We start from the raw sequence: 12160 nt of genomic DNA, 5'->3' as shown, positions 1-12160 counted from the left end.
GCGGCGGCACCGCCGAGCGCCCCGGAGCCCTTCAGCGCCTCACGGCGGCACTGGGCCTGCCCGCCCCCTGTGGGTGCCCGTTCCTGCGGGGTCCGCATCCTGTCCCGGCCGCACGGGTCCCTCCGGTGCCGCCGTGTTTGGCTGAAGAGCCCCGGCGGTCCGGGAGCTGTGACTGGTGTGTTCAGAAATGACCCACGGCACAGAATGTCAAACCCCGCTCATCAGCAGCCACACGGTTCCTCCCTCCAGCCACCGGGTGCGCCACATCATCCCCCTCACACCCCGGGATAGGGAAAGGGCAGCAGCCACCCTGACAAACACACATTTCATCCAAATCAAGCTGTAAAGCGGGGTCCACCCTGAATCAAAATCAACGTGGAGTTGCGGAGCTCATTGTACACTTAAGCAAATACATGGCAAAATTTGCTTAACCGCGCTGTTCAAGAAGAATTTGCACAGAAATCCGGGCAGAAGTCCGGGCGTTCAAACCCTCCCTCATAGAGCTTCATCCCTCAACGCTTTCAGGAATCTCTGAACCTCCTTGGGAACTCCTGCATCGACAGAGAAACGTTTACTGAAAGGATTTTGTTCAAAGACCAGTATTCACCCACAAAACCCAAGTGTTCAAAATTTGGATTTGATTTGCACTTTTACCCCCCTCCTCCCCCAAAAAAAACCCCAAAAACCAAACGCTTCGATTTACGCTGAAAATTCTATCAGTCCACAACTTTTTAAAGTATCGCCAGTTACTTTGAAATCCTTGAAAATAAATCAGAACACAGCCTTCAGAGATTCCTTCCTTTAACAGGTACGACTTCTGTGTATTCTCCATCCCACTGCATTTATTTACATGGAACTGGTTTCTTTCCAAGTGAAACTGCCGGAGTTGCACTGACTTCAGGTTTCCATAGGAAATATTGACACGGTTTCATGCAAATAGGGACTACTCTGTTTCAGGTCTCTAATTCGCTCAAAAACAATACAGTGAAAACCACAGACACTATCTACGTGCACTGTCTTTTCTCATCATTACTAAGCACTTAGTAGAACACACAGTGGCAAAACGAGTTGTTAGCATACTTGGTGTTTCTCTTTGTTTAGGAAAGAATTGTTCCTGAATAGTCGGTACCGTGTGACTTTGACTTAACACACCGGCTTAAATAAACCTTTTTTGCACAATGCTAACAGAAAGTCTCTTGAGTGTTTTGTCTGATCAGTTCAAAGACTTGGGGTAATCAAATACTGAAGCTTCTTTTCCGTTAAGGCTTTTCTCAGATTAGAATCACTTTTGTACCCAGTGATATTTCCTTTTCCATGGTAAATTTTCTCCTTTACAGTTATTCAACCAGGTGACAATTGCTATTTGTGGCTGTTTCATAAGACAATAGTTCCAATGTCTTTTTGTAAATTGCAATTAAACTAAAATATTAGTAGAATTGAATAGCATACATTTCAAATAATGTTTTACAGAAATTTGTCTGGTGAAAAAAAAAACAACAGCATTTTTTGAATGAAAGTTCACATATTTGCCAGTAGATGTAAGGCTGAAACTGATCCCTAAAGCCATGGGTAGATTTCAGGCTTTTGTTTTGCAATACATAATTTTCAACATCTGGTTCTGTAATGATTCTGGGAAGATCAGGCATAGAAGTGTCTTGCTGTGTCTTTTCTTGTATTATTTAAAACCACGTCTTCAAATAGCTTTGTTGACTTGTTTTAAGTCATGCGAGTCACGGGAGCTTCAGACTAAAATTGGTATAATCGATATATAAAAGAAAAAAGCAAAAACTTGATTCATCGAAAGGGTTTTTTAAATCACATTAAAGAAAAAAAAAACCCAAAATCATAAGCACAGGAAGTATAAAAATCACGTATTTTTACAAACAATAAAAAAGACAAACTCCCGTCTGCCTTCTTTTGCATTCAATGGGAATGTTTCCTTGAATGTTCATCCTGCCAACTCAGGGCTGTTGTATCAGTTGACAAAAAAAGTCACCTGAAGGTCAGACCCCGAGGCATTGTCAGCTTCTCCCAAGTGCTACTTTTCTTTTTTTAAAGGACTGGAAAATAAAAAGAGATAACACATATTGTTCTTAAATACCCAGGCTTTTATCTGTCGATCTCGGTTAAAGGCAAGGCGTTAACTGGGAAAAGCGGTGATGATTTTGCCCATGTTTGATCTTAGTTTCCACATAAACTGCAACGTCTTGTTTCCAATGTGGTTTCACAGTACAACAGGCAAAGCATATTAGTTATTTAATAGTAAATAGGATTTCAGTGAAGATAATGCTGCAGTTAATACCTGTAAGGTGAAGAAGCAGCAGTGGAGCACTGCACCTACAGCAAAGCATATTGTGCTTATCTACAGTCCTGATACTGAGTTTGTGTACCATTTTCAGATCATTTTATTGCTCCTCAGTACATTTCTTGGTAAGGAAATATTCCTCTCCATTTTGTAAATTTTTAACAGTCTCAAAGCAGATTCACATCACTGCTGCTACTGTGTCTCATGCCCTATTTTTGCAATTTGTTTGGAAAGAGAATGGGGAAAAAATCGACATATGATGATGTTTCCTCACCTCGTACTTGCTTACAGCAGGCAGATACTCACTCACTAAGAACTGCAATGTTCAGAAATAAAGGATGATAGTAACTCAACTAAATCACTGCAGTGAATTTATCGACAAAGCTACAGGCTGTCATGATTACTGACAAAATCTTTCTCTCTTTCTGATCAGAATCTAAGTTCAATATTCAAAGCCACCAACAATAGGAACATAAATGTTCCTCTTATGTCAGGTTCAGAATTCAAAAACCTACCTTGAGAAGCAGCAGGAGTTGATGCACACTTCTCCCTTCATACAGTATAAGTCTAACGTGCTCTGCTGGTAAGCCTCTGGGTCTCTCTGGGACAAAAGAGGTCTTGAGACATGCTGTCACCATATAGCCAAAAGGTCTGTAAAATCGGAGATAAGAAACATTGTCACTCCAGAGAGCCACCAGATTCCTGTCTTGGGTATGGAATGATACATAACCGGTCCCCAGCAGGAAATTAATTTCCCAAACTGGAACTATTTCCTAGCAGCCAAAGAGAAGACTATTGATGGGCTTTCTTATATTCACATATTTTTTTCATATGATGGAGAAGAAGTAGAGGGTTAACAGAACGAGTGGAGTGATACAAACATATGAGAAATATATATATATATATATATATATATAATTTATATGTGTCTGCGCTAAGGGTGTTCAGATTCTGGTCCCAGTTCTCATCCTTTTGTCCCTTTACTATTGTGGGACAAAACATGGGACAGCTCAAGGTCTGCCAGTATGTGCCTGTTTCCAGCATGGTCATTGTCTACCCTCACCTGGCTGTTTTATCTGTGAAAATGCACAAAGCCAGTTAGCACCTAGTTCTGCAGAGAACTAGGAGATGATGAGTTCTTCTGGAAAGAACTAAGAGAGGTGATGCAGAGATAAGAACCAATCCTTTCAGATTCAACACTTCATGCAGAACTGTTTTGCCAATTGACAGGGCGACTTACAGGACACAGACACCAATGGAGAGAATGGTCTTATTTTACTATGAATAGTAAGGCAACACAAAAGTAAAATTACGCATTTAATAAAACAATAAGCTTACCACTCAGCTTTGACAACAAGCAAAAATAAGCAAGTAATGCACCTAATCATTACTATACAAGAAAGAGAACAGTGATTGAGAAAGACAGATCACCAAGTGCCTAAATACTTTACCACCATCCAGAGTCTGCAACTGCAATTGCTGGTGAGCCCCATTTCGAAGAGAGGACCTGGAGAAATCTTCTGGTCAATCCTACATGGTCATCCACCCATAGGTGAGGCTTCCAAATTCACCCTGAAAGGGACTCCAGTTTTTATAGGCTCAAATCAGCTAGACAAAGGGACCTGTTTGTATTTTTATCACAGAAACACCTGGATCTGATGGCACCCTGGGCCAGAGCCCAGGCCTCGGCTGGGTGGGTTTTCCCTAAAATACCATCCAAACAAACCTCTACTAATGTCAGTTGGGAAAGTTTCTTAAAATAATACATTTCTTGCAGATAACTACACAAGATTATAGAAAAGTTTCTAGAGCAGCCTGTTTGGTGTTAAACAGCTGGCATACGTGTCATGGTCATCTATTTTTAGGTAAGTAATACTGATGGTGTTGGTCACACAGTGCCCAGGATTATAAATCAGCCCTGGCTTAGGCCTGCTGCTCAGGCTTCAGCACATGAAGAACATACTGATATTCTTTAGATGCAAATTCTTAAGCATTTGATGCTTTCTTAGAGATAGTGCGTGTCCAGTGCACCAGATCACAGAGTTGACTCTCTTCAAATATTAAAAATAAATGTTGAGCAAACATCTGTATCTATACAACCCATTTTCTGAATGCATTTATCTGTATTTCTAGCCTACATTTCTCCATCTTTACAATGCAGCAACCAAGCCTCTGACTCAGGCAGTAATCATGAGAAGGTTTGTGGTATAAACCCAACTCTATTTAGGAATTCTAACAGCAACCAAATAGCTACTGGAGACAAGATGCAGCAAAGAGCAGGGACATGTTTTTTTTGAGTGTAAATCAGGTTTTGGAATGTTCTAAGCTGCAATTTACATTCCAGGGTCAGAGAGCACTCCTACTCAGCCATTATACAGCTGAGCACTACTGAGACCATACAATCAATATGTGCTTTTGCAAAAAAATCCACGTTCCCTATACGCACACCAAACCTACAGTGACTTAGTGACGAAACACTCTATCAGTGCTAATGCAGTCATGATGAAATACCCTTTATTCGAGTGAGGGGAGGGCTCAGCTAATCTGGCAGTTGTGAGGGTGCTGGGTGATATACCCCAGACACTAACAACAGGGAGGGAGCCTGCTATCTTGGACTCCTGCTTTTATTGTAGAAACTTACTGGATGTGCTGACTTTGCTTTATTCAAAGAATCCACCAGCAACAAAGAAAGGCAGCATTTTGTCATCGGCATATGTTAGAAAGTGTCTTTGGTGTTGTATCATGCAGAAATCTCTGCAAATTTGTGTTTTACACATAACCATGATAATGATCATTTTTGTTAACTGAGCCTATGGCCTGAATACAGGCTCTTATTTGGAGTAATAGCTGTAGCCTTTCAATGAGATCAGTTTTCACTAAAGCCAGTGACAGCAGCACAAACTCCAAAGAGGGTTACATTGATGTTGTTTTAATTGGCAGGTTGTATCAGCACAGCCTGCCTGGAAAATTACTCACTTATCTTAAACTAGTTTCTGTATTGCTTTGGAGTTTTATACTGATTTGCAAGATTTGAATTTTAAACCCCTTTTTATCAGATAAGTACCTTTTCTAATACGATACAATTGAAAATATTTTTACACACTCAAATCAGAAACTGAAGCAAGTTTCCTACTTTCACCTATTCATATTTAATACACATTTTGATACATTCATCCAGTATCTTTAGAATTACTGGGGAAAAAATAGTGAGGTGAGAAAAATCACAACAAACAAAATTCAGCTGCTTTCAAGACAGCAAGTCTTTGGATCCCAATTTCTGAGTTGCTGACTCTAATACTCTTCCTTAAAAACATGCAGTAGACACACAGTTTAACCAGACTGCCTTGTAGAACCTTTTGGAGACCCTGTCACTATAGGATACGTGGAAACATGACATGAGCCACTGCTGTTGTAAAGGTGAAAAAGAGGAAGTTTATTTTCTGACTTCAGCATTTATACTTTTCCAAAGGTGACAGTGGATTGGAGGCTGAACGTGCCACCTCTCCAACAACATTGAACAAACTACTAGTACATCAAATTTCTCTGCCTCTATGAAGGAATGCAAAATAATAGGTTGTTTACAGAAAGTTCTCTACAAGAATGTAAACTCAGAAGGCTTTACAAAATCAGGGCAATAAGACCCTAATATTTTCAAAGAACAATTTCCATTAAGAATATAATTCTAAGGATATTTTTTCCTTTGATGAAAAAAATGTTCTCTGTTCAATTTTTTTATTTTTTTTTGCCTGGCACAGCTCCACCATAATTCAAAGAAAGCTAAAAAAAGAGAAACAAGGCTGGGGGAGATGGGGAGGAAGGTAAGTTAGGTAATACCGATTGAAATACTGCATCTATCAATGCTAAATGTGCAGGAAGCTATGTAGGTTAGGCATGGCTAGGAATAGGATCCAATATTGGCAAGTTCCAATATTTGGAATTGGCAAGTTCTGTAGGTTAGGCACGGCTAGGAATAGGATCCAATATTGGCAAGTTCCAATATTTGGAATTGGCAAGCTCTGTAGGTTAGGCATGGCTAGGAATAGGATCCAATATTGGCAAGTTCCAATATTTGGAATTGGCAAGCTCTGTAGGTTAGGCATGGCTAGGAATAGGATCCAATATTGGCAAATTCCAATATTTGGAATTGGCAAGCTCTGTAGGTTAGGCACGGCTAGGAATAGGATCCAATATTGGCAAATTCCAATATTTGGAATTGGCAAGCTCTGTAGGTTAGGCACGGCTAGGAATAGGATCCAATATTGGCAAGTTACAATATTTGGAATTGGCAAGCTCTGTAGGTTAGGCACGGCTAGGAATAGGAACTAATATTAGCAAATTCCAATATTTGTGTCCAAATAATATTTGTGAAACCAATTACACAACAGAGTATTGCAGACAGGTGGTCTCTGCAGCACGAACAGCTGCAGACCTCCGCAATGTTGAGGCTGGTCCCACAGCGGTTTCCTGGAGCAGAGCCAGCCCTGCCTTTCACTGAGACCCCGCTGCCCTTTTCAGGGGCCCGGGCTCCGGCACCTCTTCCAGCCTTTTCACAGATCAGGAACCAGGGAGAGACCATTGCTGCGAGCCGGCGGGTCGAACCCACCCGAAGCAGTCGGTGCCAAGCGGCCGTGAGGATCCTCCCCGCGGCGGGAGCGCCCCTCAGGGGGAAGGAGCCGCTCTGAGGGGCAGCCATGGGGAACCTCGCCTCCCCGAGGCCGTGCCCGGGGAGAGCCGGCGCCGGCCCCACGCTGCCGGGAGCGGCCGCGGCGGGTGACCGCCCCAGGGGCAGCGGGAGGCGGCGGGGCAGCGCCAGGAGCGAGCCGCGCCTTCCAGGCGGCCAGGCAGGCTGGCCCGGCCGGAGAACGGCCGGAGAACGGCCGGAGGGCCGAGGGGAGCGCGCTGAGCCGCCACCGCCCGTCGCCGCACCAGGGTCGCCTCAGCCAGCCCGGCGGAGCCCCCGCGGTAAGAGGCCCGGGGGTCGCTGCCGGGACCTCGCCAGGACCGCCGGGCGGCGGCGGAGCAGCGCCGTGGGGCGGGGCAGCTCCTCCCCGCCACCGCCGGAGGTGGGGCCGGGCGGTGCCGTGGGGCAGCGCCGGCATTTCCGCAGGGTCGCGGTTTCGCCGGGGAGAGCTCGGCTTGTAGCAGTGGCGGAGGACGGACGGACAGAAGGAAAGAAGGTCGGTCGGCCCGCCCGAAGATGACAGACGCCCTGCTGCCCCGCCAGGCGGCGGAGCCGGCGGGGGACAGCTACTTTCGGAAGGTGGGAGGCTCGGTGGCCAGCCCGGGGCGGACGGGTTGCGCGCACAGTGGGCTGTGTGCCCGGGGCTGGGGTGCCCTCTCCGTCGTTCAGGGTCTGCGTTCTCCCGGCGAAGCCTTGTGGGCAGCCCACGGGTGTGGGGGGCAGCCTTGGGGGCCAAGGGCAGGGAGGCGAGGTGGGGAGCTGGGGGAGCGCGGCCGCACGGACCGCCCGGAGCGGAGGGGAGCGCGGCCGTACGGAGCGGTGGGGAGCGGGGGCAGCGCGGCCGCACGGAGCGCCCGGAGCGGGGGCAGCGCGGCCGCACGGAGCGCCCGGCGCGGTCTCCGCCTGGCGCTGCCGGAGCGCTGCGCGGGGACCCCGGCGGCGCTCCCCTGCTTCGTGCTGGGCGTCCCCCTGAAGGACAGGAGCCCTCACAGCTTCCCAAAATGAGTCAAATTGCACTTGTCTGCCTTCTTTTTGCTGTCTTTATTTATTTTTTCCCCCCCGCTCTCTTCCCCGTTTGCTATTCGCCGCGTCTCCGCGCGCTTTCTAGTAAATTGCCTTGTGTACCTGTAAGAAAGTTTACTGGAGTAAGGTACGAAGTTAACAGATTCATTAGGAAGTTCCTAATGAACATCTGCCCTAATTACTTTTCAGACTGACTGGGCGGCTTATGCCGTAACCTGCACCTGAGTTCTTTTTGCACAACAGTAATTATAGTTAAGTATTGCCTGTAATGCAGCCCTGTGGGGTTCTGTGAACTTCGCTGGAGGTAAAGGGCAGTAAGTGCCGTTTTCAGAGAGCTTTGATTCGGCCTTCCCTTGCTGTTTTTAAGTTCCCGTCCATAGGTTTCAAGTCGGGGTGTGGGAACACGGGAGTTTTGGTGTAGATTCTGGATCCAGGACCATGAACTGTATTGTCTGTGGAGGGGGTAATAAAGCTGCATACATCTGGTTGTTGTTGTTCGCCTCTGTGCAAAAATAGCCCCATTACGCACTTAGCAACCACCTGGATTACGTGCTGGGGAGGCACATAGGCTTTGCTTTGTTGCCCTTTTTACAGGCAACATTTTTTTCCCCACAGTATTTATCGAATTCATAAGTGCAGGAACTTAAAGAGTATTGCCCTTTAGCAGAGGAGCTGTTTCTAGCTGAAAAGAGCCAAGCTTTATCTGTGCCAGCCATGCTGCAAGGAATCATTGCCACCTTGTAAATAACTAGAGCCAAACTTGGGCCAAATCTTGTCTGGCTTCCTCATTTGAGTATTCCTACTGTAGTATTTGGTGAGTAAATCACTTTTAGTCTTTGTAGTCTTTAGCAGGACTTTCAGTCTTTAGCAGTCTTTCCCAGTCATACAATGTGGCCAAGTTGTAATTACTCAGTTTTCATTGCTATGTTTTCTACGCTGTAGGAAGCTCATAGGCTGCCTTGAGGCATGCTAGTAAAAAAGTTGACTTTTCATGAACTAAGTTACTGATATGGGCTACCTGAAGTTTAGCAGCCAAATTGTGCCTCAGGTCATAAGAGTAGTAGATCTTCTACATTCAGACTTGCTCAACGACTGAGTTTACTTTAAATTAAGTGTTGTATGTTGCAGATATGGTCACTGAAACAGTATTAGATCAGTGTAAAGCCTATTGGGATGAAATTTTTCTCATATATGAAAATACTGTAAGATCAATTTAATACCTAATCAGGAGCATCTTTCCTATTACTAACTGCTTTAAGACACAAGTAATGAAAAAGTGGGGAATCTGATAAAATCTGAATAAGACACATGCTGCAGTGAAACATTTTTGCCTCTGTTCCCTTAGATCTTGGAAAGGTTCAGCCAGCTCATAAGTGTCTTTATTAAAGTTATGAACTTTAGATTAGGCTAGATGCTCAAAGCCTTTAGTCCCTAAAAGTAAAAAGGAAAATAGTATACCTTGTTGTATGTTAGTTGACCTCAAAAGTCAGAGCTTTAATACTGATTTAAAAGTTGTAGGTGAAGGGGGAGGAAAAAGAAAACACCAAAAAAATGGACCAAAACAATCTCATTCCTGCAATCTTTAACACGTATAACCTGTGAACCCAAGGAGATACTTTAAATGTGGAATCTACATGTCCCTGTGAATGGTATACTTGGTGATTTCATATGACTGAAATTAGTGACAGAGCTTTTGATGGGTGTCCGTGGGTCTTCCCCCCTTCCCTTCTGAGTTATCTTGGTATTGTTTACTCCTTCCTTTCTAAATCACACTGTTTTCCTGAAAAGATTTGAGGGTTTGTTTACCACTTTTGTTGGTGCAGAATCACGTCAATTTCCAAGGATAGTCTTTGTGCTTTTAGGTTAGAAGGTACGTACTTAATTGACTTTTTTTATTCAGTGAGGTGTGTAGCAAGGTGAAAACACTTGCTTTGCATCAGTCCTGCTCAAACTTGGCTTCCAAGCACTACTTACACAGTGAGGTTGTCTCCCATACTTTCTAAGGATGTTGTGTACAGTGAAATATTGTAATTGAGAAAAATTGGGCAATTCATACAGTATCCAATTGTTTTAGACTCTTGATTTGTTTTGATGAATGGATTACTATGGGAAATGTGCTCAAAGTCTCTCATGTTCTTTTATTTATTACGCTTTTTGGAGTTTTAAATACAGCATACCAGAAAAAGCTGCCCTCGCTATTCCCAAGATGCAGTATGTTATTTACTTAATTTTTTAGTGCTGATTTTTTTTTTTTTTTCTGTAGGGAGGGAGCCCTGTAAAACTATGACTGGCCAGAAACAGGGACACAGATGCTCGTGTTTCCTGCTTTGTCTAATGCTGTCACACTAAAAAAGTGACTCTGCCATTTGTCTGAGATGTGGTGGGTGCCAGGAACCGAAGTCCACTTGCATCCTTTCTCAGATTTACCCTCCCCATTCCCTGGCAGTGATGTCAGAGCTGCTCCAGATAGACCTTTCCCTTACCCTGTCTTTTTCCATTATCTCCTTTTTCCCCATGGCAAAGACCTATCATTTATATATGCAAAATTTTTCTTTAAACCTGTAAGATGCTTTGAGCTGGCTCGATGCTGGTATGTCTTTTGTTGGTGTTTTTTCCTTTTTTAATAATCTAATTTTAAGGACATTACCTGTGCAGCCACATAGGGCACATTTAACTCTATCACTGTTGCCCCATTCACTTCCTCTTATATTGCCCTTCCAAAATAACCCTCTTGAGCTGTTTGATGATCTGTAGCCAAACTTCTGAGAAAAGTTTTACTTTTAAAAGCAAAATGGACAACAAAAAATATTCTTTGTGGGGTCCTGAAGAGGGTATGGCAAAATGGAAGAAGCACCTTGCTTTCCATCAAAAAGAAAATAGAGCTTCTGCCTGGAACTTTTTAATTTCTGGCATGATAATGTACCAGGAACTGGTTTTGCTACTGTTGTGTTTATCTTGGCTTAGCTCAGTGTACATTGCCAGGGCACACTGTACCTGTTCTCCTGGGTGGTGTGAGTGCTCTTGGACCGTGAGCCTCATGTCTTGACCTATTCTGTGTGGAGTTTCACATTCTTTCACTGTTACTGACAGCAATCAGTGAATCAGCAATGCATGTCCCACACATCCGTCCAAATTCTGCCCCCAGTCTTCCTTGTCTATGAAAATAATGACAAAATTAATGATAAGAGCAAAGAACAATTTGTTTTAAAAGTAGAGCATTTAGACAGGAAGTATTTTTCAACAGACCAATAGTAATTAAAGCAGGTCTGTTGCCATGTGCTGCTTTCCTTACATTAGATGCTTTTCCCAATCATGCTTATTTTTTACACCTGGCATGGTTCTGTGGCTTGCTTGGCCTCTCAAATGTCTTCCTGGATTTTTTTAGTTACCTTTGAATGCTTATGTGAGAAACAGCTTGCTTTTTCAAGCTGTTCTTCCCTTTTTTTTTTTTTTTTTTTAAATAGCACACCACCCCACCTAACCAGTAAGCTTTTGCAAAGTAAATATCCCTGAGACACATCAATGTATAGAACTGAGGATATTTATAATACAGTACTTACCCAGTCATGGGATCCAGTGCTTGTGTGATGACCTGGGCTATGCCTGCCTTATTTTTTGTTTGGGGGTGTTTTTTGTTTTTCTTTTTTTTTTTTTTTTTTTTTTTTTTGTTTTGGTTTTGGTTTGGGTTTTTCTTGGTGGGTAGAAGCAGAGCAAGGAAGAAATACCAAGTAACTTCTTTCTACTCTGTTTTTCCCACCTTGGCTTGCTGCTTTGTAACACCTTACACTAGCCGTATTTTCAAAATTTCTCTCACCTGTCAGAAAGTTGCAATAAATGGTAAGAAAAAGCCATAGTTAATTATCCAAGGTTAACATTTCTGCAGCTCTCTAGGTATTGGTTGGCTCAACATGAAACATCCCAGCTTCGGTTTGGTTGTTCTGGATAGCAGTGCACTGTGCTACACAGTAGGACAGCTAGCTTAATAAATCTTTAGATTCTGATCAGTTGAACAAAGGTGCATAATTTTTTCTTTCTTAAAGCTTTGCTTTAATCTGCGAGGCTAGATACTTATCATATAGACCAAGCTGATTCAGAAAGAATGACTGTATATTAGTCCCCTGTGTCAGGGAAGAAGGCTAAAAGCAGAAGCA

The 12160-nt window shown here is 43.7% G+C and overlaps 1 protein-coding gene and 1 long non-coding RNA gene across 2 annotated transcripts in view; one reads left to right on the top strand and one right to left on the bottom strand.

Moving 5' to 3' along the window:
- Positions 1-2068: 2068 nt before the first annotated feature.
- LOC121470563 (uncharacterized) overlaps positions 2069-12160 on the bottom strand; it is a 41396-nt gene continuing 31304 nt past the window's right edge. The window contains exons 2-3 of the long non-coding RNA XR_012057837.1: positions 3757-3877; positions 2069-2956 (exon numbers count right to left, since the gene is read on the bottom strand). This is a non-coding gene — a long non-coding RNA (uncharacterized lncRNA). The remainder of the gene's footprint in view (positions 2957-3756; positions 3878-12160) is intronic.
- Positions 7357-12160, top strand: part of RHPN2 (rhophilin Rho GTPase binding protein 2) — a 28023-nt gene continuing 23219 nt past the window's right edge. The window contains exon 1 of the mRNA XM_030282066.4: positions 7357-7565. Within this exon, the coding sequence (XP_030137926.4) occupies positions 7503-7565 (63 nt within the window). The 5' untranslated portion in view covers positions 7357-7502. The remainder of the gene's footprint in view (positions 7566-12160) is intronic.

This window comes from Taeniopygia guttata, chromosome 11, assembly GCF_048771995.1.
Source record: "Taeniopygia guttata chromosome 11, bTaeGut7.mat, whole genome shotgun sequence".
NCBI classification, from domain to species: domain Eukaryota; kingdom Metazoa; phylum Chordata; class Aves; order Passeriformes; family Estrildidae; genus Taeniopygia; species Taeniopygia guttata.
The sequence above is the reverse complement of the archived record's forward strand: the minus strand, read 5'-3'. Positions and strand labels throughout refer to the sequence as shown.